Genomic DNA, 21,700 nt, shown 5'->3' on the forward strand with positions numbered 1-21,700 from the left:
AGGACGTCCTTTTGATCTGCAGAAACCGTGAGGGAAACGTCATTTAGCACGACCGCTAAAAAAAGCTGTGCAATTCGTGATCGAGATTGTGCTGTCGGATTAATGCGATAAGGGTCGCAGTACTTTACACGTCATATATTACCGTACATCTCTCGCCATTACCAATTCGTTTTTCCCGTGTGGTAGAAATACCACAACCACAGTAAGTGTCTGCCTCCCTGCTGGTCATGGGATCCTCGGGGAACAAAGGAGAGATGGGCTGGAGAAAAGACATCGCAGGAGAATCCCGGAGGAGGGGAAACGATGTGTCCGTGTTGAGTGTCTCGCCGCCGTGAGCTGCCTGTGGGAAAGGGCAGCGCTGGGTGGCTGCAGTGCCAGGAGGAGGCTGCGGGCGCCGCTGTTGACCGAGGAGGAACGAGAGGAAGGACGGAGGGTGCAGGCAGCCCCGCCCGCTGCGGCCAGGCTCGCTCGCTGTCTGCCTGGATGGGCGGGCGGGCGGGTGGGCGGTCTCGGAGCGTCCGGGCCGTGCGGAGCCGTAGTGCAACGAGGTGGAGGGGCCGGCGGCACCGCCCGGGAGAGGCGAACCCGTCTCCGAGACGGATCGGGAGGCGAAACGGCGGGCTGCGGTTCCGCGTCGGAGATGTTTGCGGCGAGGAGGCTCTGGGTCCGGCAGGAGCGAGCCCTGCTGTGGTGTGTCCTGATGGCAGCGTGGGAGGCGGCGTGGGGTCAGCTGCGCTACTCGGTTCCCGAGGAGATGCCGAAGGGCTCGTTCGTGGGCGACGTAGCTAAGGACCTGACGCTGGACCTGCCGGCGCTCCAAGACCGCGGCGTCCGCGTTGTCTCCGAAGGTAAAACCAAGTATTTCGCTCTGCACGGGAAGACGGGACATCTAGTGACAGCGGAGAGGATAGACAGAGAGCAGCTGTGCGAGAGTGTGCAGCAATGCGTGCTGCGCTGTGAGGTGATCGTGGAGGGGGAGATGAAGCTTTATGAAATCGAAGTGGAAATCAGGGACATTAACGACAACGCCCCCAGCTTCCGAGAGAAAGAAACGGAACTGAGAATGAGCGAGACGACAGCCCCGGGGTCGCGATTTCCCCTGGCCGGGGCACACGACCCGGACGTGGGACGGAATTCCCTGCAGAGGTACGAGCTGAGCGGTGACGAGCACTTCTCGCTGTCCGTGCAGGCGGGCCCCGGCGGGGACCAGCGTCCCGAGCTGGTGCTGGCGAAGGCGCTGGACCGGGAGGAGGCGGCCTTTCACGAGCTGGTGCTGAGGGCGAGCGACGGCGGGGAGCCGTCGCGGACGGGCACGGCGCGGATCCGCGTGTCGGTGCTGGACGCCAACGACAACGCTCCCGTGTTCAGCCAGGCGGAGTACACGGTGCGTGTGGCGGAGGACGTGCCCGTGGGCTCCGCCCTGCTCACCGTCACGGCCATCGATGCCGACGAGGGGATGAACGGCGACGTGAAATACAGTTTCCATAAAATTTCAGACCGGGCGTCGAATCTTTTTTCCCTGGACTCTGAGACAGGAGAAATATTTCTTAAGGACGATTTGGACTTCGAGGAGATCTCCTCACATGAACTCGAAGTGCAGGTACACGATGGAGGAGAGCTTTTCGACACAGCAAAAGTTGCGATCATGGTGACAGACGTGAATGACAACACACCCGAGATTTCGGTGAGGTCTGTACTGAGCGAGATCTCTGAGGACGCCCCGCCGGGGACGGTGGTGGCCCTGATGCACGTGCAGGACCGCGACTCGGGCCCCAACGGCCAGGTGACCTGCTCGCTCGACGACGGCATCCCTTTCCAGCTGCGGAGCTCTCGGGGCAGCTACTACAGCGTGGTGACGGCGCGGGAGCTGGACCGTGAGGCGGTGTCGGAGTACAACGTGACGGTTCGGGCGTCGGACGGCGGTTCGCCGCCGCTGTGGAGCAGCGCGGTGCTGTCGCTGCGGGTGCTGGACGTGAACGACAACGCGCCGGTGTTCGCGGAGGCGCGGTACAGCGCGCGGGTGGCCGAGAACAACGCGGCGGGCGCGCTGGTGCTGACGGTGCGGGCGGCGGACGCGGACTGGGGTCAGAACGCGCGCGTGCGGTACCGGCTGTGGGAGGGGCGCGTGCGGGGCGCGCCGCTGTCGTCGTACGTGTCGGTGCACGCGGAGACGGGCGCGCTGTACGCGCTGCGCTCCTTCGACTACGAGGAGGTGCGCGAGGTGGGGCTGTGGGTGCGGGCGGAGGACGGCGGCGCGCCGTCGCTGAGCAGCAACGTGTCGGTGCGCCTGGTGATCGTGGACGAGAACGACAACGCGCCGCAGGTGCTGTACCCGCCGCCGGCGTCGGGCGCGGGCTGGGCGGGCGTGGAGCTGGCGCCGCGGTCGGCGGAGCCCGGGGCGCTGGTGGCCAAGGTGGTGGCGGTGGACGCGGACGCGGGGCAGAACGCGTGGCTGTCGTACGAGCTGGCGAAGGCGACGGAGCCGGCGCTGTTCCGCGTGGGGCTGCACAGCGGCGAGGTGCGCACGGCGCGGGTGCCGCTGTCCCGCGACGCGGCGCGGCAGAGCCTGGTGGTGGTGGTGAAGGACCACGGGCGTCCGGCGCTGTCGGCCACGGCCACGCTGACGGTGGTGCTGGCCGAGAGCGTGGGCGAGCTGCTGTCGGAGCTGGGCAGCGCGGCGGCGGCGGCGGCGGGCGAGCCGTCCGTCAGCCTGACGCGCTGGCTGGTGCTGGCCGTGGCGGCCGTGTCCTGCCTCTTCCTCGCCTTCCTGCTGCTGCTGCTGGCGCTGCGCCTGCGGCGCTGGCGCCGCTCGCAGCTGCTGGCGGCGGGCAGCGGCGCCTTGCGCGGCGTCCCGGCCTCGCACTTCGTGGGCATCGACGGCGTCCGCGCCTTCCTGCACTCCTACTCGCACGAGGTGTCGCTCACCGCCGACTCGCGCAAGAGCCAGCTCCGCTTCTCGGGCGGCAGCTGCTGCGACACCCTCCCGGCGCGCCCGCCGCCCGCCGAGCCCGCGCCGCTGCTCGCCGAGGACGCCGACGGCGCCCGCTGCGCCGACCCCGCCGCTCCCCCGGTGAGCTCCTCCCACCACGCTTGCTCTGCCACGCCTCCCTCTCCCGCTTCTCTGTCCTTTCCCATCTGTGTTCTCTGTCGTGTCTGTACGATGAGGTTTAGTTACAAGGATGGCAGAGCTTCGTTGATCAACTCGCTGTGTGGTGGTGCCTCTTTCTCTGGGGAGGTGAACTTGGTCTCGTTGTTCAGCGTTAGAGTAGGTGTGGGAGGCAGGAGAGGTGGGGCTGCTGTTGGCTGGAGCTTCCTTGGAGTGAACCTTTGTGTTGTTATCATGTGCCAGGTCGTTTCTCCTTTTGTCCCCATCGTGTGTCAGTGTTAGCTCTTCTGAACCTATGTATTGTCAGTAAAAGGAAATGTTAGTTATTTTCAGGGTCAGCTATCTTCCCGACAGCACCTGTGCTTGAGTAGGATGAGGGTGTTTTAGAAGGGACTGTTAATGTCCCCCTGTATAACTCACCTGCTCCTCCTTTCTGCTCTTCTCAGCCTTTTTTTTCTCCATGATAGCGTAGTGGGCAACAAAATGTCTTTGTATTCGTCCAAGCTTTGATGTTTGTGCACAGAGTGGAAGAATGGGCCTCGATACAACCGGTCCCTTGTAGATGTCTGTGTGCCTCTGGTGAAGATGAAAGAAAGTCGTAGAAGTTGGGTGGCTGCACATGAAGGTGTACTTCACAGGAGATATGTTTTAATGATTCCCTGTCTTTTAAGGCTGATTTATTGAAAAGCCTCTGCTTGTGTCTTGGGTTGACACAAGCATATGGGAAGAGCCATAGGAGGGTGGGAGGGAGATATTCAAGGTGTGAGGGAGGATGTAAGGAGGGGGATGCAGATGTTCGCTGATCCAGTCTCCCCTGGAGGACCGCTCTCCTTTTCCCTGTAGGCTTCTGATGTTTCCTCTCTGAAGCATCATGAGCAGACAATTGTATCTTCCTTCTCAGTGTGGAGATGTGAAGATATCTATGTAAAGTCCATGGAGTGCTCCTTATGAAAGGTGAAGAGAAATGTTTTGGGGCACCTGGCTCTTTTGTGTTGTGTGCTTGCAAATTATAAGGGTCAAAGAACACCATGCAAGTCGTGAAGGGTTGGAGATGAGAGTGGTGGGAGCTGCATGCTAGAGGCACAAGAGATATGTTTACACCCTTCATCATTCACTGACCTGCTGTAGTATCATAAAATGTGAGTTTCATTTTCCCAAAGAAATTTGGCTAGAGGACATGTGATTCCAGCGGTCTTGGGAGCCCTGGGATGTTCTTCCTCTGGTTCTGCAGGTTGTTATCAATGCTTACCAAACAATGAATTATGTACTTATGACAAGTGACATAATGGGAGCTTTGGGAAGAGCTAACTGTGTATTTCCTACCTTCTAAATACATGATTTAGGTGCCGCCTTTGCATGCCATATTCTAGAAGAGTATGTAGTGATCCCCTCCTTTCTGTGGGTGTTCACTTTTTGCCGTACTCATTGTGATGATCTGAATATCCATTCCTTGAACTTGTTCTGCTGCCAAGACAAAGACTTTGATGGACTCTGCCTAGGTTGTCACTGAATGTAATGCTCTTTTGCCTGTGGCTGATATTTGGACAAAATATTGCATACTGTCTGTGGTCAAGTAAAGGCTGTGAATGCAGAGGAAGGAGAGTGAGAGGCTGGCTCCGAGCCGTGCAAATAGGTGTGTCACTGTGGTTTTGGCTGAGCAGTGGTTTAATTTCATGCCTGCTGCTGAGGCCTGTGGCATTGATACTCTGATTCTTGATTCCCTGTCATGAAAAATTTTAAAGTATTAGCACAATAAAAATTCATGTAGAATGATGATGCATGGGTAGAAGGGTCATAATTCCTGAGTGAAAGCTCCTTTGTCCATCTGTATTTCATCGGAACATAGCTATGTTGAGTTTCTTCATAGATGTAATTACACTTTCTTTCAGGCCTTTGCGTCTTGCAAGGTCATGGTTCATTTTCCCCATGGCTGCATAGTTGTTTTGAATTTGAAACTGTGGGTGTTGTTTTGTAGCAAATATTTTCTTCCCTTGTCAAGCCTTCAGCCACCTGAAGAAGCCTAGGATGACTTAAATTGAGATAGAGGTCTATGATAAGTGTTTATACTCACAACTCCATATTTGTCTGCAGATGAGCAGGCTACAGTGTAGAAAAAGTTGATGAGAGCTGTTGAGTATTTCTTAAAATGAACCCTTGTACAATGCAGTCCAGAGGAACACCTTAGGTTTGCACTAGTGCTTGAAACATCAGTGATTTGCAGGTGCTCAGGGGGATGAATTTCAACACCAGCACTGAAGATGAAGAAGACTTCCCGGCGAATTTCTCTGCAAGACTTTGTCTTTAATGGTTCCTTGCCTTCCTGATCTGATTTTGTTCAGCTCCTGGTTTCCTCTGTATGTAGGTTAAGTTTAAAGTAGTGGCGTATCTTCATTCAGCCACATGTTGTGTGTAGAGAAGACTTGGGGAAGCTCTGTTAGCAGGGGTGTCAAAGAAGAACTGATGGTCATTTCCCTGCCAGTCATAGTTAGTCTGTTGGTACATGGTTGTGGTACTATGCAGTTTCAATTCCTTCCGCTGAATATGTTTGGCCTAAGATATATTATTGCACCTGATCAGTTCCTATCTGTTCCAATAGAATTTAATATAGTAGGCAGTATATATTTTATAATATTTAATATAGGAAAGAGTTATAGTCAGTGGCTCACTGTCAAGGTGGGCTCCAGTAACATGGGGTGTTCCTCAAGGGTGCATTCTGGGACCAATACTATTTAATATATCTCAATAATATCTTCCTCAATGAGTGTCATGGTTTCATCTGGGATGGATGTGATGTTCTTGCTAGCAGATGGTGTAGTGCTATGTTTTGGATTTGGGATGGAAATAGTGTTGGTATAACAGCGATGTTCTTGGTTGTGATAAGCAGTCAAGGCCTTTTTTTTGCTCCTCCTACCACCCCCACCAGCGAATAGGCTGGGAGTGCACAAGAAGTTGGGTGGGGATACAGCCGGGACAGCTGACCCAGACTGACCAAAGGACTATTCCATACCTTGTGGCGTCGTGCTCCGTATATAGAACTGGTGGAAGAAGAGAGAAGGGTGGGATTTTTGGAGTTATGGCATTTGTCTTCTCAAGTAACCATTATGTGTGATGGAGCCCTACTTTCCTGGAGATGTCTGAAGAGCTGCCTACTGATAGGAAGTGGTGAAAGGACTCCTTATTTTGCTTGGCTTGTGTGTGCGACATTTTCTTTACTTATTAAACTGTCTTTTTCTCAGCCCATGAGTCTTCCCGCTTTTCTCCTTCTGATTGCCTCCACCATCCCAACCAGGTAAGTGAGCAAGAGTCTGTACAGTCTAAGCTGCTGGCTGTGGTTATCCTACAACAATGACATAGATGGTAGGAGTGATCGCGCAGCAAGTTTGCAGACAACACCAAGTTGAGTGGTAATATTGATTCACTGGAGGGAAGGGAAGCCATCCAGAGGGACCTGGACAGGCTGACAGAGTGGGCCCATGTGAACATAATGAAGTTGAAGAAGGCCAAGCTCAAGGTCTTGCACCTGGGTGAGGGCAGTCCCCAGTTTCAATACAGACTGGGTTACTGAGAGTACCCTTGTGGAGCAGGACTTGAGGGTAGTGGTAGGTGACAAAAAGGACATGAGCTGGCAATGTGCACTTGATACCCGTGGGATTATTGCTCAGACTCATAGTTGGTATGAGAGGCAGGTAAAGTGGAGTTAACTGTTGACTTGAGTTTCTTTAGAGCGGGGCTTTGTATTTTATTATGCATTACTGTGTTACACACTGTTCACTGACCCAGTGTCTCCTGGAGGACAAATCCTCTTTTACTTTTAGAACCTTGATGTTTCTTTTCTAAAGTGCAGTCAACACACAAATCTATTTTCCTTCTTAGTACAGAGATGTCAAGATATGTACGTGAAGTTTGTGTCCTGGTGCTCGTGCAGTTTGTGGAAAAATGGTCTAGAAAGTTGGACATTTGAAGTCATGTGCTTGCCAAAACTCCATGGAAGTTGTGTGGGGTTGGAGAAGAGCAATGCAGATGTCTTCTTCCCATATAAGTTTGGTCGGAGATATTGGGAGCTCTGGGAGGTGCTTCCTGTGTGTTTGCATGTTGTCATCAATGTTTAACTAACATTTTATTGATGTACTTATGATAAATCCATAAGGGGAACTGTGGAGGAGCCAACTGTGTACTCTTTTCCTACTAAATACCTTAATTGTGTTTCAACTCTAAGTGCCATAATGTAGAAGACTATGTTGTAATCCCTTCCTTTTTGCAGGTGTTAACTTCTTGCCTTCCTTTTTTTGATGTGCTGAAGGTGGGCTGCCTTTTGAGATAATGTGTGGAAGATGCCATCTGTTACATTTGTCTGACTGTCCTGTAGGTGTCTTTCATGTTTACAGCTGCAAAGAGCTTTCACAGACATGTTTCCATAAAGGGTTACTGTAAGCAATGCTCTTCCTTGTTACATACAGAAGCTGAGAAGTCAAATATTATCCATGGTAAGGAGATGTTGTCTGTGCAACTGTTCTTTGGGTGGAGTCCATCTGCAAATTAGGAAGATCAACAACCATGCAAGCTCTGAATGGTTTGAGAAGAGTGTCTGGGGTGCTGTGTGTGAGAAGGTACTGGTGGAGGGAAGGCATGTGTTTTGTCAGTTCTCAGGGTTTCTTCCTGGCCTATGGAAAATAGGTCTCAAAGTGTCTTATTTCTGGATATCGCATAGTAGTTTGGACTCCAGCTGGCGAAGTTGTGGGTTCATCAGTTTACTTTCCTGTTGCATGAGGTTTCCTGTGAATTCTGGTTTAATTCTTGCCCTTGCTTGTTGCAAAGAGGTAAAGGTTTGCCCCTCTGTGTTTGGTAATGTGTCCTAAAATGTGTGTCTGATAATGTGTCACTGGAAGAAATGCTATGCTTGTTGCATGCACGTGGTGAGAAGTCCATGCGGCATTGGTGAGACAGTGTCCTTGAAACAGGAAGAAAGGAGGTTGTACACTCCATTGGGCTGGGCTATGGTATAATTTCACGCCTGCTGCCAAGGCCTCTGTCACTTACACTAAGGCTGCCTTTAAGAAACTCCTGAAAGGGAATGACAACGCTCTGATGAATTTTGTCTGCAAGCAGTAACCATGGAAGTGCAAACACGCTTCAGGGTTGGGCACTGTGTCTAATACCTGCTGTATGAAATGTCATCTTTCCATCTATATATCCTTGAAAGACTGTGATGTGGAGTTTTATCCTGGTTGTATAAAGGTTTCCCCAGCCTCGACCAATCTTCAGATGTTATCCATGCTTCCTGCTAATGTGAAATGACTGCTGATGTTTTGTCAATATTAAAATTGGTGTGAATGTAGGGGATGGGAGGGTATTTTTGTCAGAAATTTCTGGTTTTGGAATTGTTATTTGAAGCATGTGTGAGGCAGTTGCTCATTTAATGACCTGCCATGTCTGGTACAGCATTTCCTGACAATGCTAGTTATTAGGCGTAGATGTAAATATTGCATTAATGGCTGCAGAGTCACATAACATCCAAAGTGCCCATGTGCATGATGGTGTCTATGAGCTGATACTTAAGACTGATTCTTGAACTGAGTTGCAGATCCCTTATGCCCCTTAGAACATTTACTTGTGTTTCCCTGAAATGAAATGCTTTTTTTCCTGTGGCTGACACATAGCCAAAATATGGGATACTGTCTGTGGGGTTATTAAAGGCTGTGAATGTAGAGCAAGGAAGGTGAGAGGCTGTCTTGGAACCAGGAAAATAGGTGGGTTAATGTGGTTTTGTTTGAGCAATGGCTTGATTTCATGCCTGGTGCCAAGGCCTGTGACATTTTTTCTGTGATCCTGGTTTTCCTGTCATGAAAGTCACGTAAGACAGAATATTATGTGTGAGGAAAATGAAGCAGAAGGTAAAAGAGAATATGTTGTCCTTTCTCAGAAGACTGACCCCATGATAGTGTGTTTATACTTATGGCTCCATATTTCTGGGAGATATTTTTCCAATTATGAGAGGGTCAAACCTGCCAGTTGTGATGGGTTGTAGAGAAGAGAAGTGAACTCTGAAAGAGTTGAGGTTCTTCAGGTTGCAGAACAGAAGGCTCTGGGGAGACCTTATTATACGTTTTTAATATACAAAGGCGGTTTAAAAGAAAGCTGGAGAAAGACTTTTTACCTGGCCCTTTCTTAACAGCAAAAGGGGCAATGGTTTTAAACTGCAAGAGGATAGGTTTCAAATGGTGAAAAGGAAGAACTGTTTTATGATGAGAGTGTTGAGGCAGTGGAACAGGTTGCCCAGAGAAGTTGTGGATGCAACAGCACTGAAAGGGTCAAAGGACAGGTGTAATGGTGCTTTGAGCAACCTGAACTCGTGAAGGATGTGCCTACCAGGGCAGAGACATGGACTCCATCATCTCTAAAGGAACACAAACCATTCTATGATTCTATGAAAGACTCAACGTGGCTTTGCACTTTCCCATTTCTGCCCCTCAAGGATGGAGACGAAAAAAAGAAGGAACTTTTGGGAATGACAAAAAAAATGCAATTGTTTTTCTGCTATCTTAGCATATCGCTATACAGCTTGCCTTTAGGGTGATACATTTCTGAGGGTGATTGTTCTTCTCCCTAAAATTTAATTCGACAGTGTGAAACATCACAGACTTCAATGAGCAACAGAAAGACATGCAGTGAATATTGAAACCCTTTGCCAGCCCATCATGAAAGGATAGCACTACCTTCTGCTTCATTCTGTGCCTGATTGCTTATTGATTACTGAAACAGGAATCCTTCCTTCTTGGTAGTCCATATCAGGAAAGCAGAATTGAAATACCTGAAAGAGTGCTGAAACGATATGACATCCTTTATTGCTCTTATGATGCTTCTTGATATTATGAAGAGCAACTGAGTTGATTTATTTATTACTCTGCCATGAGTAGTTACAACCGACTATTCACTGCGACTCAAGGAGATGACTTAAAAGTACTTGACAGCGTATCTCAGTTTTAAAAGTCTTTGGAGTTGCAGAAAGCAAGTGCCTCCGCGCTTCGTGATTCTAAAAAAAAAGAGACCCCAAAGCTGGGAACAGCCACAGAAAAGCGGCCGAAAGCCCGGCCCCCGGAAGCACGGGCATGGGCCGGCTGCTGTGTCGTGGCGGCGCCTCCGGGTGCCGCTGTTGGCCGATACGGAGCGGCGCTGAAGCCGCAGCCGCAGCCCGAGCCGGAGCCGAAGTCGCGGAAGCGGCAGGAGGGAGGAGTGCGGCAAGCTCTGGCGACAATGGCGGTGAGGCAGAGGCAGAGTGAGAGGCGGCGAGCGTTCGTGCGAGCGGTGCTGCTGCCAGCTTTGCTGCTGGTGTTGTGCTGCCGGGCGGCGGCGGAGAGGATCCGGTACGCCATCCCCGAGGAGCTGGGCAGAGGCTCGCTGGTGGGGCCGCTGGCGCGGGACCTGGGGCTGAGCCCGGCGGAGCTGCCGGCACGCAAGCTGCGGCTCAGCGCGGAGAAGCAATACTTCACGGTGAGCGGGGAGAGCGGGAACCTGTACGTGAGCGAGAGGCTGGACCGGGAGGAGATGTGCGGCGAGTCGGCGTCCTGCTCCGTCAGCTTCGAGGCGCTGGTGCAGAACCCGCTCAACGTTTTCCACGTCGAGGTGGCCATCCAGGACGTCAACGACAACGCGCCGCGCTTCTTGCGAGACAATTTCCAGCTGGAGATCAACGAGTTGACTCCTCCCGGCGCTCGGTTCTACTTGGGCATGGCAGAAGACCCGGACGTGGGCAGCAACTCACTGCAGGGCTACGAGCTGGAGACCAACGCATACTTCGAGGTGGAGGTGAAGGAGAGCCAGGACGGCAGCAAGTTCGCGGAGCTGGTGCTGCGCCATGCGTTGGACCGGGAGAGCAAGCAGAGCCTGCGTCTGGTGCTGACGGCGGTGGACGGCGGCGATCCGCCCCGCAGCGGCACCGCCCAGCTCTGCATCAACGTCACGGACGCCAACGACAACCCACCCGTGTTCGCGCAGGACCGGTACCGCACAAGCCTGCGCGAGGACGCGCCGCCGGGCTCGACGGTGCTGAACGTCTCCGCCTCCGACGCCGACGCCGGCACCAACGCCCGCATCACCTACGGCTTCGGGGAAACGCCGGCCAAGGTGCTTCAGAAGTTCGTGGTGGAGGCGGAGAGCGGGACGATCAGGCTGCAGGAGGCGCTGGACTTCGAGGACACGCGTGCGTTCAGCCTGGCCGTGGAGGCGAGGGACGGGGGCGGTCTGGTGGCGCACTGCAAGGTGGAAGTGGAGGTGCTGGACGTGAACGACAACGCGCCCGAAATCACAGTGACGTCGGTGTCGAGCCCGGTGCCCGAGGACGCGCCGGCCGGCACGGTGGTGGCCCTGTTGAAAGTGCGGGACCGTGACTCCGGGGAGAACGGTCAGGTGTGGTGCGAGCTGTCGGGCGAGGCGCCGCTGTCGATGGTGTCGTCGTCGGTGGGGTCGTACAAGGTGGTGACGACGAGCGCGCTGGACCGCGAGCAGGCGTCCGAGCACCGAGTGACGGTGGTGGCCAGGGACCGGGGCAGCCCGTCGCTGTCGAGCCGCGCGTCGCTGGTGCTGGAGGTGTCGGACGTGAACGACAACGCGCCGATGTTCGAGGAGGCGGCCTACAGCGCCTACGTGGCGGAGAACAACGCGGCGGGCGCGCCGGTGGTGCGCGTGCGCGCGCGGGACGCGGACGCGGGCGCCAACGGGCGCGTGAGCTACTGGCTGGCGGGCGGCAGCGCGGGCGCGGCGCCCTACGTGTCGGTGGAGGCGCGGAGCGGCGCGGTGTACGCGCAGCGCTCCTTCGACTACGAGCAGTGCCGCGAGTTCGCGGTGGCGGTGCGGGCGCAGGACGGCGGGGCGCCGTCGCGGAGCTCCACGGCCACGGTGCGCGTCTTCGTGCTGGACCGCAACGACAACACGCCGCGCGTGCTCTGGCCGCCGCCGGCGGCGGGAGCGTCGGGGTCGGGAGCGTCGTCGTTGCCGGCGGCGTTCGAGGTGGTGCCGCGTTCGGCCGAGGCCGGCTACCTGGTGGGCAAGGTGGTGGCGGTGGACGCGGACGCGGGGCGCAACGCGTGGCTGTCGTACGAGCTGGTGCAGGCGTCGGAGCCGTCGCTGTTCCGCGTGGGGCTGCACAGCGGCGAGGTGCGGACGGCGCGGGCCGTGTCGGAGAGGGACGCGGCGAAGCAGCGTGTGGTGGCCGTGGTGAAGGACCACGGGCAGCCGGCGCTGTCGGCCACGGCCACGCTGCACGTGGTGCTGGCCGAGAGCTTGCAGGAGGCGCTGCCGGAGCTGAGCGAGCGGGCGGCGGGCGCCGACTCGCCGGCCGAGCTGCAGTTCTACCTGGTGCTGGCGCTGGCGCTGCTCTCCGCCCTCTTCCTGCTGAGCGTGGCGCTGGCCGTGCTGGCGCGGCTGCGCCGGGCCGGGCCGCCCGCCGTGCTGCGCTGCCTGGGCGCGCAGCGCTTCTCCGTGCCCGGCGCCGCCTTCCCGGCCGACTTCTGCGAGGGCACCTTGCCCTACTCCTACAACCTGTGCGTGGCGCCGGCCCGCGCCGTGGCCGAGGGCGCTTGGCTGCCGCTGCCCAGCGTGCCCGCGGAGGAGCTGCTCGGCACGGAGCCCTGCGGGAAGCCGAGCCCGAGCAGCAGCGCCGGCGCGGGAGAGCCGCCCACCGACGCCCCGCAGGTGTGTAAGCCCTCTCGCTCTCGCTGTTTTCTTTGATCTGTGCTGAACCTCCTTGGCTGTTCCCCTGGGATTTCGGGGGGTGGTGTTGATGGGGAGTGCTGGTCCTTGTGTCCCTGAAGAAATGAAAGACTGGGGTAACTTTATTCCATTTAGAGCAGGCCGTTACCAGAAGCACTCCTTGGTTTCTCGATAGTCACAGGTTGATGTTCAGCAGAGAGGTTTTGTCTCAAATTCTTGTGGTGCCTGAAGTCGTCTAACTTATTAAGGGTGAATGCGAATGTTTATTGTGTAGAACGAGATCCGCCGGTTCGGCGTGACAGCCTCGGGGTTAGCACTTGCAGTTGGAGATGTTTCCTTTGTGATCGAATTTTTCCCTAAAACGTTTACTTGTACCTGTTTGATGGCCAGACACAAACCCGTTGGTTAATGTTTGTTCGGTATTGGACTCACAAAGGAAAAGTGGATGTGGCTCCGTTAATGGAAACGTGACAGGTTCTTCATCCCTAGCGAAAGGAGAGAGTGTTGTCCAACTTTTGGTGGCAGGCTGCCGCAGAAATGGCAGAAATGGTAGCAGTAATGGGACGCGTTAATTCTATGTGTCTGGGGAGCGCTGATCCTCGTCTCCGTGAAGGAAGGAATGGGGTATACCCCTTCGACTCCCAGCAGGAATCAAGCGGTGGCACTTCTTGGTTCTTCGGTGGTCAGACTTCAGGCAAGAGGTTTAGAGAGAACTGTCGAATGACTTATTAACGCTGAATGCGGTAAATTAAAGGTTCTGTACGACGGAGTTGGGAAAGTGTGTTGAACGCTGGGTGTTACAGGTTTCTTCTTCCCGTTCACTTTTTTTCTGAAGCGGCTGTAGTTGGCCCTGGTTGATAGCTGTATACAAACCCGCTGGTTAATTCTGTCTTTCGAAGAAAAGGTGGGTGTGGCTCCATGAATGGAGAAGTTAGAGGTTGTTCCTACGTTCTAAATACTCCCCTTTTCAGACATTTACCCTCTCGTCTTTTGGCTGAAGGCTGCTGCAGAAATGGCAGCGTGAATGAGACGGATGAATTTTGTCCAGGCATGACTTTTACGAGTTCCTTGTGCAGTTATTTCTCTCTCTCTTTCTTGTTCTGTTTTGTTTTCTTTTGTTTTTATGTTCTTCCATACCCTTTGGTTGTTCCCTCTTTTAACCCGTTCTGATCTTGCCTTTCATACACAAGTGAAAGTGTAGAATGAGATCTCAAGGGAGAAAAAACAGCGCATTTAGCATTTCGGAGCCTGTCTTGTTTTCCTCTCCCCTTTTCCCGAAGAGAGGTGCTTGCACCTGGTTGATCGCCTTGAGAGGGGAATGCTAGACTGAACAACTGCGAGCAACTTGTTGAAAGAGTTGTGTCTGCCTGTTTACAAGGGGAGGGCTCTACCCTTCCTGAGAACATATGTAAATAGAGAGTGAAATACTCAAAATGAGAGCAATTAGGCACTTGAATGAAGTCCATTTGCACATTTCAAAATGGTCCATGCAGAGTTCAGGGTCTTGTGCCGTCGTACAGAAGTTGGTGGAAAAGGTGTCCTACAAAATAAAGATTAAAGAATTAGATGAATGCGTTACTAGTAAGCATCAATCTGTTACACCGTGGTTTCTGAAAAAAAAATCAAAGTGCCTCCCGCTGGTGTTGCTGAGCCTGATATCTCAGGTTCTGCGCGGCGCGGTCGATGTTTATATCACGTTTTGTATAGAAGAGCCAGTTATGTTTTGCTGTCCTCGTTCGAATGATTCAAGCATGCCTGCTACAAAGATTCCTGAGGAGGACCGTGATTTTGGAGGAATGGGATGAAACTCGTAATAATCTACAGATCTTATTACGAAAAATTATTTTACTTCCCATCTATAGCCAATAGCAAGTCATTTTTCCTGTGCGGTAGAAATAACATGCATCGTTTAAGAAAAGAAGGGCTTAGAGAGAAAAGGCAACGCCGGAAATCCCCGCTTTCCCTTTGAGGGAGGATCTTCCTTTGTGCTTTGTTCTATTGGTCGGGATGTGGGGAATTAATGTAGCTGTATGGCGCCCCTTTGATTTCCAGAGAGGGTGAGGAAAAAGTAATTCAAGCGGGACTGCTACAAAAAGCTTTAAAAATCATGATGGAGATTGTGCTGCAGGACTAATGGGATAAGGGTCGCAGTATTTTGCACGTTATATTCAGAAATATTAACAGATATAATATATCACCGTTACAAAAAGTGTTTCCAATTCGGTAGGGAGAAAAGACATCGCAGGAGATCCGCGGTGGACGCGAAGCGATGAGTCCGTGGCGAGTGTCCCACCGCCGCGAGCTGCCCGTGGGAAAGGGCGGCGGGCGGCGCTGGGTGGCTGCAGTGCCGGGAGGAGGCTGCGGGCGCCGCTGTTGACCGAAGAGGAGCGAGAGGAAGGCCGGAGCGATGACGGCAGCCCCGCCCGCTGCGGCCCGGCTTGCTCGCTCGCAGGCCTGCTGGCTGGGGCGGTCGGTAGCTTTGCGAGCGTCCGAGCCGTGCGGAGCCGTGTTGCAACGAGGCGAAGGGGCCGGCGACAGTTCCCGGGAGCGGCGAACCGGGGAAGGAGCCAGAGAGGGAGCTGTATCGTGCTGCAATCGTCCTGTGGGAGGGGGAAAGTGCGGCGGTTCCGCGGCGACGATGTATGTGGCGGGGAGGTGGCGGTGCCGGCTGAATCGAGCCCTGCTGTGGTGTGTCCTGGTGGCAGCGTGGGAGGCGGCGTGGGGGCAGCCGCGCTACTCGGTTCCTGAGGAGATGCCGAAGGGCTCGTTCGTGGGCGACGTGGCTAAGGACCTGGCGCTGGACCTGCTGGCGATCCAAGACGGCGGCGTCCGTCTTCTGTCCGAAAGTAGGACGCGGTATTTTGCCCTGCACGGGAAGACGGGACATTTAGTGACGGCGGAGAGGATAGACAGAGAGCAGCTGTGCGAGAGTGTGCAGCAATGCGTGCTGCGCTGTGAGGTGATAGTGGAGGGGGAAATGAAGGTTTATGGAATCGAAGTGGAAATCACGGACATTAACGACAACGCCCCCAGCTTCAAGGAAATAGAGCTGGAGGAGAGAATAAGCGAGACAACAGCCCCGGGGTCGCGTTTTCTCCTGGCCGAAGCTCACGACCCGGACGTGGGACGGAATTCCCTGCAGAGGTACGAGCTGAGTGGCGACGAGCACTTCTCGCTGTCCGTGCAGGCGGGCCCCGGCGGGGACCAGCGTCCCGAGCTGGTGCTGGCGAAGGCGCTGGACCGGGAGGAGGCGGCCTTTCACGAGCTGGTGCTGAGGGCGAGCGACGGCGGCGAGCCGTCGCGGACGGGCACGGCGCGGATCCGCGTGGCGGTGCTGGACGCCAACGACAACGCGCCTGTGTTCAGCCAGGCGGAGTACACGGTGCGTGTGGCGGAGGACGTGCCCGTGGGCTCCGCCCTGCTCACCGTCACGGCCACCGACGCCGACGAAGGGATGAATTGTCACGTGAAATTCTCGGTGAAGAAAATCTCAGAGAAAGCCTCAAAGAATTTCCATCTGGACTCTGAGACGGGAGCGATTACGCTGTTGCGGAGCTTGGACTTCGAGGAAGGTGACTTGTATGAATTGCAGGTGCAGGCACGAGATGCAGGAGAACTTTTCGACACAGCGAAAGTCATAATCACGGTGACAGACGTGAATGACAACGCACCCGAAATGACAGTGTCGTCGGCGCTAAACGCGATCTCTGAGGACGCCTCGCCGGGGACGGTGGTGGCCCTGCTGCACGTGCAGGACCGCGACTCGGGCCCCAACGGCCAGGTGCGGTGCAGCATCGCCGAGAGCCTCCCGTTCCGTCTAGAGAAGTTGTTTAAAAATTACTACCGCGTGGTGACTACTGAGGAGCTGGACCGTGAGGCGGTGTCGGAGTACAACGTGACGGTGCGGGCGTCGGACGGCGGTTCGCCGCCGCTGTGGAGCAGCGCGGTGCTGTCGCTGCGGGTGCTGGACGTGAACGACAACGCGCCGGTGTTCGCGGAGGCGCGGTACAGCGCGCGGGTGGCCGAGAACAACGCGGCGGGCGCGCTGGTGCTGACGGTGCGGGCGGCGGACGCGGACTGGGGTCAGAACGCGCGCGTGCGGTACCGGCTGTGGGAGGGGCGCGTGCGGGGCGCGCCGCTGTCGTCGTACGTGTCGGTGCACGCGGAGACGGGCGCGCTGTACGCGCTGCGCTCCTTCGACTACGAGGAGGTGCGCGAGGTGGGGCTGTGGGTGCGGGCGGAGGACGGCGGCGCGCCGTCGCTGAGCAGCAATGTGTCGGTGCGCCTGGTGATCGTGGACGAGAACGACAACGCGCCGCAGGTGCTGTACCCGCCGCCGGCGTCGGGCGCGGGCTGGGCGGGCGTGGAGCTGGCGCCGCGGTCGGCGGAGCCCGGGGCGCTGGTGGCCAAGGTGGTGGCGGTGGACGCGGACGCGGGGCAGAACGCGTGGCTGTCGTACGAGCTGGCGAAGGCGACGGAGCCGGCGCTGTTCCGCGTGGGGCTGCACAGCGGCGAGGTGCGCACGGCGCGGGTGCCGCTGTCCCGCGACGCGGCGCGGCAGAGCCTGGTGGTGGTGGTGAAGGACCACGGGCGTCCGGCGCTGTCGGCCACGGCCACGCTGACGGTGGTGCTGGCCGAGAGCGTGGGCGAGCTGCTGTCGGAGCTGGGCAGCGCGGCGGCGGCGGCGGCGGGCGAGCCGTCCGTCAGCCTGACGCGCTGGCTGGTGCTGGCCGTGGCGGCCGTGTCCTGCCTCTTCCTCGCCTTCCTGCTGCTGCTGCTGGCGCTGCGCCTGCGGCGCTGGCGCCGCTCACAGCTGCTGGCGGCGGGCAGCGGCGCCTTGCGCGGCGTCCCGGCCTCGCACTTCGTGGGCATCGACGGCGTCCGCGCCTTCCTGCACTCCTACTCGCACGAGGTGTCGCTCACCGCCGACTCGCGCAAGAGCCAGCTCCGCTTCTCGGGCGGCAGCTGCTGCGACACCCTCCCGGCGCGCCCGCCGCCCGCCGAGCCCGCGCCGCTGCTCGCCGAGGACGCCGACGGCGCCCGCCGCGCCGACCCCGCCGCTCCCCCGGTGAGTTCCTCCCACCACGCTTGCTCTGCCACGCCTCCCTCTCCCTCTTCTCTGTCCTTTCCCACCCGTGTTCTCTGTCGTGTCTGTACGATGAGGTTTAGTTACAATGAAGGCAGAGCTTCGTTGATCAACTCGCTGTGTGGTGGTGCCTCTTTCTCTGGGGAGGTGAACGTGGTCTCGTTGTTCAGCGTTAGAGTAGGTGTGAGGCAGGAGAAGTGGGGCAGCTGTTGTCTTGAGTTTGGTTAGATCAGAGCTTTGTGTTTCTATCATGTGCCAGGTCGTTTCTCATTTTGTCTGCTGACTTAACACCGATTTACCTGTCAGTATTAGCTCTTCTGAACAAATATATTGCATTATCGGAAACTGGAAGTTTTCGTTATTTTCAGTGTGAACTTACTAGGTACTAGGATGTGCTGTTGAAGGATAAAAGAGGGATGGTTTGCTCTTTCCCTGTTCAGTGCCTAGCTGTAATTTAACACAATGCAGATGTCTTCTTCCTATATAAGTTTGGTTTGAGATATTGGGAGATCTGGGAGGTGCTTCCTATGTGTTTGCATGTTGTTATAAATTTTTAACTAACATTTTATTGAGGTACTTACGATAAATCCATGAGGGTAACTTTGGAGGAGACAGCTGTGTATTCATTTCCCACTAAATACCTTTATTATGTACTTCTTTCCTTTTTGCAGGTGTTAACTTCTTGCCTTCCTTGTTTTGATGTGCTGAAGGTGGGCTGCCTTTCGAGATAATGTGTGGAAGGTGCCATCTGTTACATTTGTCTGACTGTCCTGTGGGTGTCTTTCATGTTTACAGCTGCAAAGAGCTTTCACAGACATGTTTCCATAAAGGGTTACTGTGAACCATACTCTTCCTTGTTACTTACAGAAGCTGAGAAGTCAAATATTATCCATGGTAAGGAGATGTTGTCTGTGCAACTGTTCTTTGGGTGGAGTCCATCTGCAAATTAGGAAGATCAACAACCATGCAAGCTCTGAATGGTTTGAGAAGAGTCTCTGGGGTGCTGTGTGTGAGAAGGTACTGGTGGAGGGAAGGCATGTGTTTTGTCAGTTCTCAGGGTTTCTTCCTGGCCTGTGGAAAATAGGTCTCAAAGTGTCTTATTTCTGAATATCGCATAGTAGTTTGGACTCCAGCTGGCGAAGTTGTGGGTTCATCAGTTTACTTTCCTGTTGCATGAGGTTTCCTGTGAATTCTGGTTTCATTCTTGCCCTTTCTTGTTGCAAAGTGGTAAAGGTTTGCCCCTCTGTGTTTGGTAATGTGTCCTAAAATGTGTGTCTGATAATGTGTCACTGGAAGAAATGTTATGCTTGTTGCATGCACGTGGTGAGAAGTCAGTTGCATGCACGTGGTGAGAAGTCTGTTGTATGCATGTGGTGAGAAGTCCATGCTACATTGGTGAGAGGGTGTCCTTGAAACAGGAAGAAAGGGGGTTGTACACTCCATCGGGCTGGGCTGTGTTATAATTCCACGCCTGCTGCCAAGGCCTCTGTCACTTACACTAAGGCTGCCTTTAAGAAACTCCTGAAAGGGAATGACAACGCTCTGATGAATTTTGTCTGCAAGCAGAAACCATGGAAGTTCAAACAGGCTTCAGGGTTGGGCACAGTGTCTAATACCTGCTGTATGAAATGTCATCTTTTCATGTATATATCCTTGAAAGACTGTGATGTGGAGTTTTATCCTGGTTGTTTAAAGGTTTCCCCAGACTCGACCAATCTTCAGATGTTATCCATGCTTCCTGCTAATGTGAAATGGCTGCTGATGTTTTGTCAATATTAAAATTGGTGTGAATGTAGGGGATGGGAGGGTATTTTTGTCAGGAATTTCTGGTTTTGGAATTGTTATTTGAAGCATGTGTGAGGCAGTTGCTCATTTAATGACCTGCCATGTCTGGTACAGCATTTCCTGACAATGCTAGTTATTAGGCGTAGATGTAAACATTGCATTAATGGCTGCAGAGTCACATAGCTTCCAAAGTGCCCACGTGCATGATGGTGTCTACGAGCTGATACTTAAGACCGATTCTTGAACTGAGTTGCAGATCGCTTGTGCCCCTTAGAACATTTACTTGTGTTTCCCTGAAATGAAATGCTTTTTTTCCTGTGTCTGACACATAGACAAAATATGGGATATTGTCTGTGGAGTTATTAAAGGCTGTGAATGTAGAGCAAGGAAGGTGAGAGGCTGTCTTGGAACCAGGAAAATAGGTGGGTTAATGTGGTTTTGTCTGAGCAATGGCTTGATTTCATGCCTGGTGCCAAGGCCTGTGCCATTGTTTCTGTGATCCTGGTTTTCCTGTCATGAAAGGCACTTAAGACAGAATATTATGTGTGAGGAAAATGAAGCAGAAGGTAAAAGAGAATCTGTTGTCCTTTCTGAAAAGACTGACCTCTTAATATGTTGTTTAAACATCTGGCTCCATGTTCGTGGGAGATGAGCAGGCCACAGAGTCGAATATAATTGCTGAGAGCCGATTGTTTCTTAAAAAGAAACCACCCACTAAATAACCCAGAGTAAGTCCTTAGGGCCACACTGGTAGCTTGCTGTATGAATGAGTTCAGGTTTGTTGACCCATTCCTTGTTAGATGACAGCTTGTTTTTTATTTTGACCAATTATCACTCATGCGCTTTAGAATCCTTCTTATTCTTCTCAGAATGTTGGTGAGCAAATAAATATACCTCCCTTCTTTGTGTGCTCATAGTGTATTATCCTCTCAAGAGATGTTTTTTGCCAATTAAGAGAGGGTCAGAAGTAAACCTACCAGTTGCATAGGGTTATAGAGAAGACAATTTAGCTCAGAAGCAGTTGAGGTTCTTCAGCATGGAAAACGGAAGGCTATGGGGAGACCTTATTGTTCCTTTCTAATATATAAAGGAGGCTTAAAAGAAAAACGGAGAAAGATTTTTATCAGGGTGTGTTGTGATAGGAGGAGGGGCAACGGTTTTAAACTGCAGGAGGGTAGGTTTCAAATGGTCAAAAAGGAACAACTGTTTTATGATGAGAGTGTTGAGGCAGTGGAACAGGTTGCCCGGAGAAGTTGTGGATGCACTAGCACTGAAAGGGTCAAAGGACAGGTGTAATGGTGCTTTGAGCAGCCTGATCTAGTGAAGGATGTGCCTGACCATGGCAGACAAGTGGACTGCATCATCTCTAAAGGAACACAAACCATTCTAAGGTTCTATGAAAGATTTGACGTGGCTTTGCACGTTCGTGTTTTCTGCCCCTCAAATATGGAGGTTAAAAAAATAAGGAACTTCTGTGAATGACAAACAAAACTGTAAATGTTGTTCTGCTGTCTTAATATAGAGATATACAGCTTGGTCTTAGGATGATACATTTCTCAGAGTGATTATTCGTCTCACTAAAATATAAATCGACAGAGACTTCCATGAGCAAAAGGAAGACATGCAGTGAAGATGGAAACCCTTTGCCAGCCCATCATGAAAGAATAGCCCTAACTTCTGCTTCATTCTGTGCCTGATTACTTATTGATTACTGAAACAGGTATCCTTCCTTCTTGGTAGTCGTCCCATGTCAGAAAGCAGAACCGAAGATACCTGAAAGAGCGCTAAAAAGCTATGCCATCGTTTCTTCCTCTTATAGATCCTTCTGGATTTTATGAAGAGCAGCCGAGTTGTTTTTTTTATTGCTCCGCCATGAGTAGTTACTACCGACTACTCATTGTGGCTCGAGGAGATGACCTGAAAGTACTTGACAGCGTATCGCAGTTTTAAAAGCCTTTGGAGTTCCATCACGCAAGTGCCCCCGTGCTTCCTGATTCTAACAAAAGAGAGACCCCAAA

At 53.6% G+C, this 21,700-nt stretch overlaps 3 protein-coding genes across 3 annotated transcripts in view; all 3 read left to right on the plus strand.

Annotated features, from left to right (window-relative positions):
- Positions 1 to 21,700, plus strand: part of LOC141749887 (protocadherin gamma-C5-like) — a 280,377-nt gene that overhangs the window by 150,908 nt on the left and 107,769 nt on the right. The gene's annotated exons all lie outside the window — the stretch shown is intronic.
- LOC141749893 (protocadherin gamma-B5-like) lies at positions 7,918 to 14,967 on the plus strand. Its single transcript, XM_074604156.1, has one exon. It carries the CDS (start codon positions 10,358 to 10,360, stop codon positions 12,827 to 12,829), a length of 2,472 nt encoding a protein of 823 aa, XP_074460257.1. The 5' UTR covers positions 7,918 to 10,357; the 3' UTR covers positions 12,830 to 14,967.
- Positions 15,193 to 21,520, plus strand: LOC141750019 (protocadherin gamma-A2-like). The gene is made up of 3 exons (XM_074604409.1): positions 15,193 to 17,879; positions 20,015 to 20,073; positions 21,502 to 21,520. The coding sequence occupies exons 1-3, from the start codon at positions 15,219 to 15,221 to the stop codon at positions 21,518 to 21,520; spliced, it is 2,739 nt and encodes a 912-aa protein (XP_074460510.1). The 5' UTR covers positions 15,193 to 15,218.

This window comes from Larus michahellis, chromosome 11 (assembly GCF_964199755.1).
Source record: "Larus michahellis chromosome 11, bLarMic1.1, whole genome shotgun sequence".
Lineage (NCBI taxonomy): Eukaryota > Metazoa > Chordata > Aves > Charadriiformes > Laridae > Larus > Larus michahellis.

Coding starts and splice junctions, on each gene's coding strand:
- LOC141749893 (XM_074604156.1), top strand. CDS start 10,358: ATGGCGGTGAGGCAGAGGCAGAGTGAGAGGCGGCGAGCGTTCGTGCGA.
- LOC141750019 (XM_074604409.1), top strand. CDS start 15,219: ATGACGGCAGCCCCGCCCGCTGCGGCCCGGCTTGCTCGCTCGCAGGCC. Junction 17,880..20,014: donor CCGACCCCGCCGCTCCCCCG/GTGAGTTCCTCC, acceptor TCTGACACATAG/ACAAAATATGGGATATTGTC.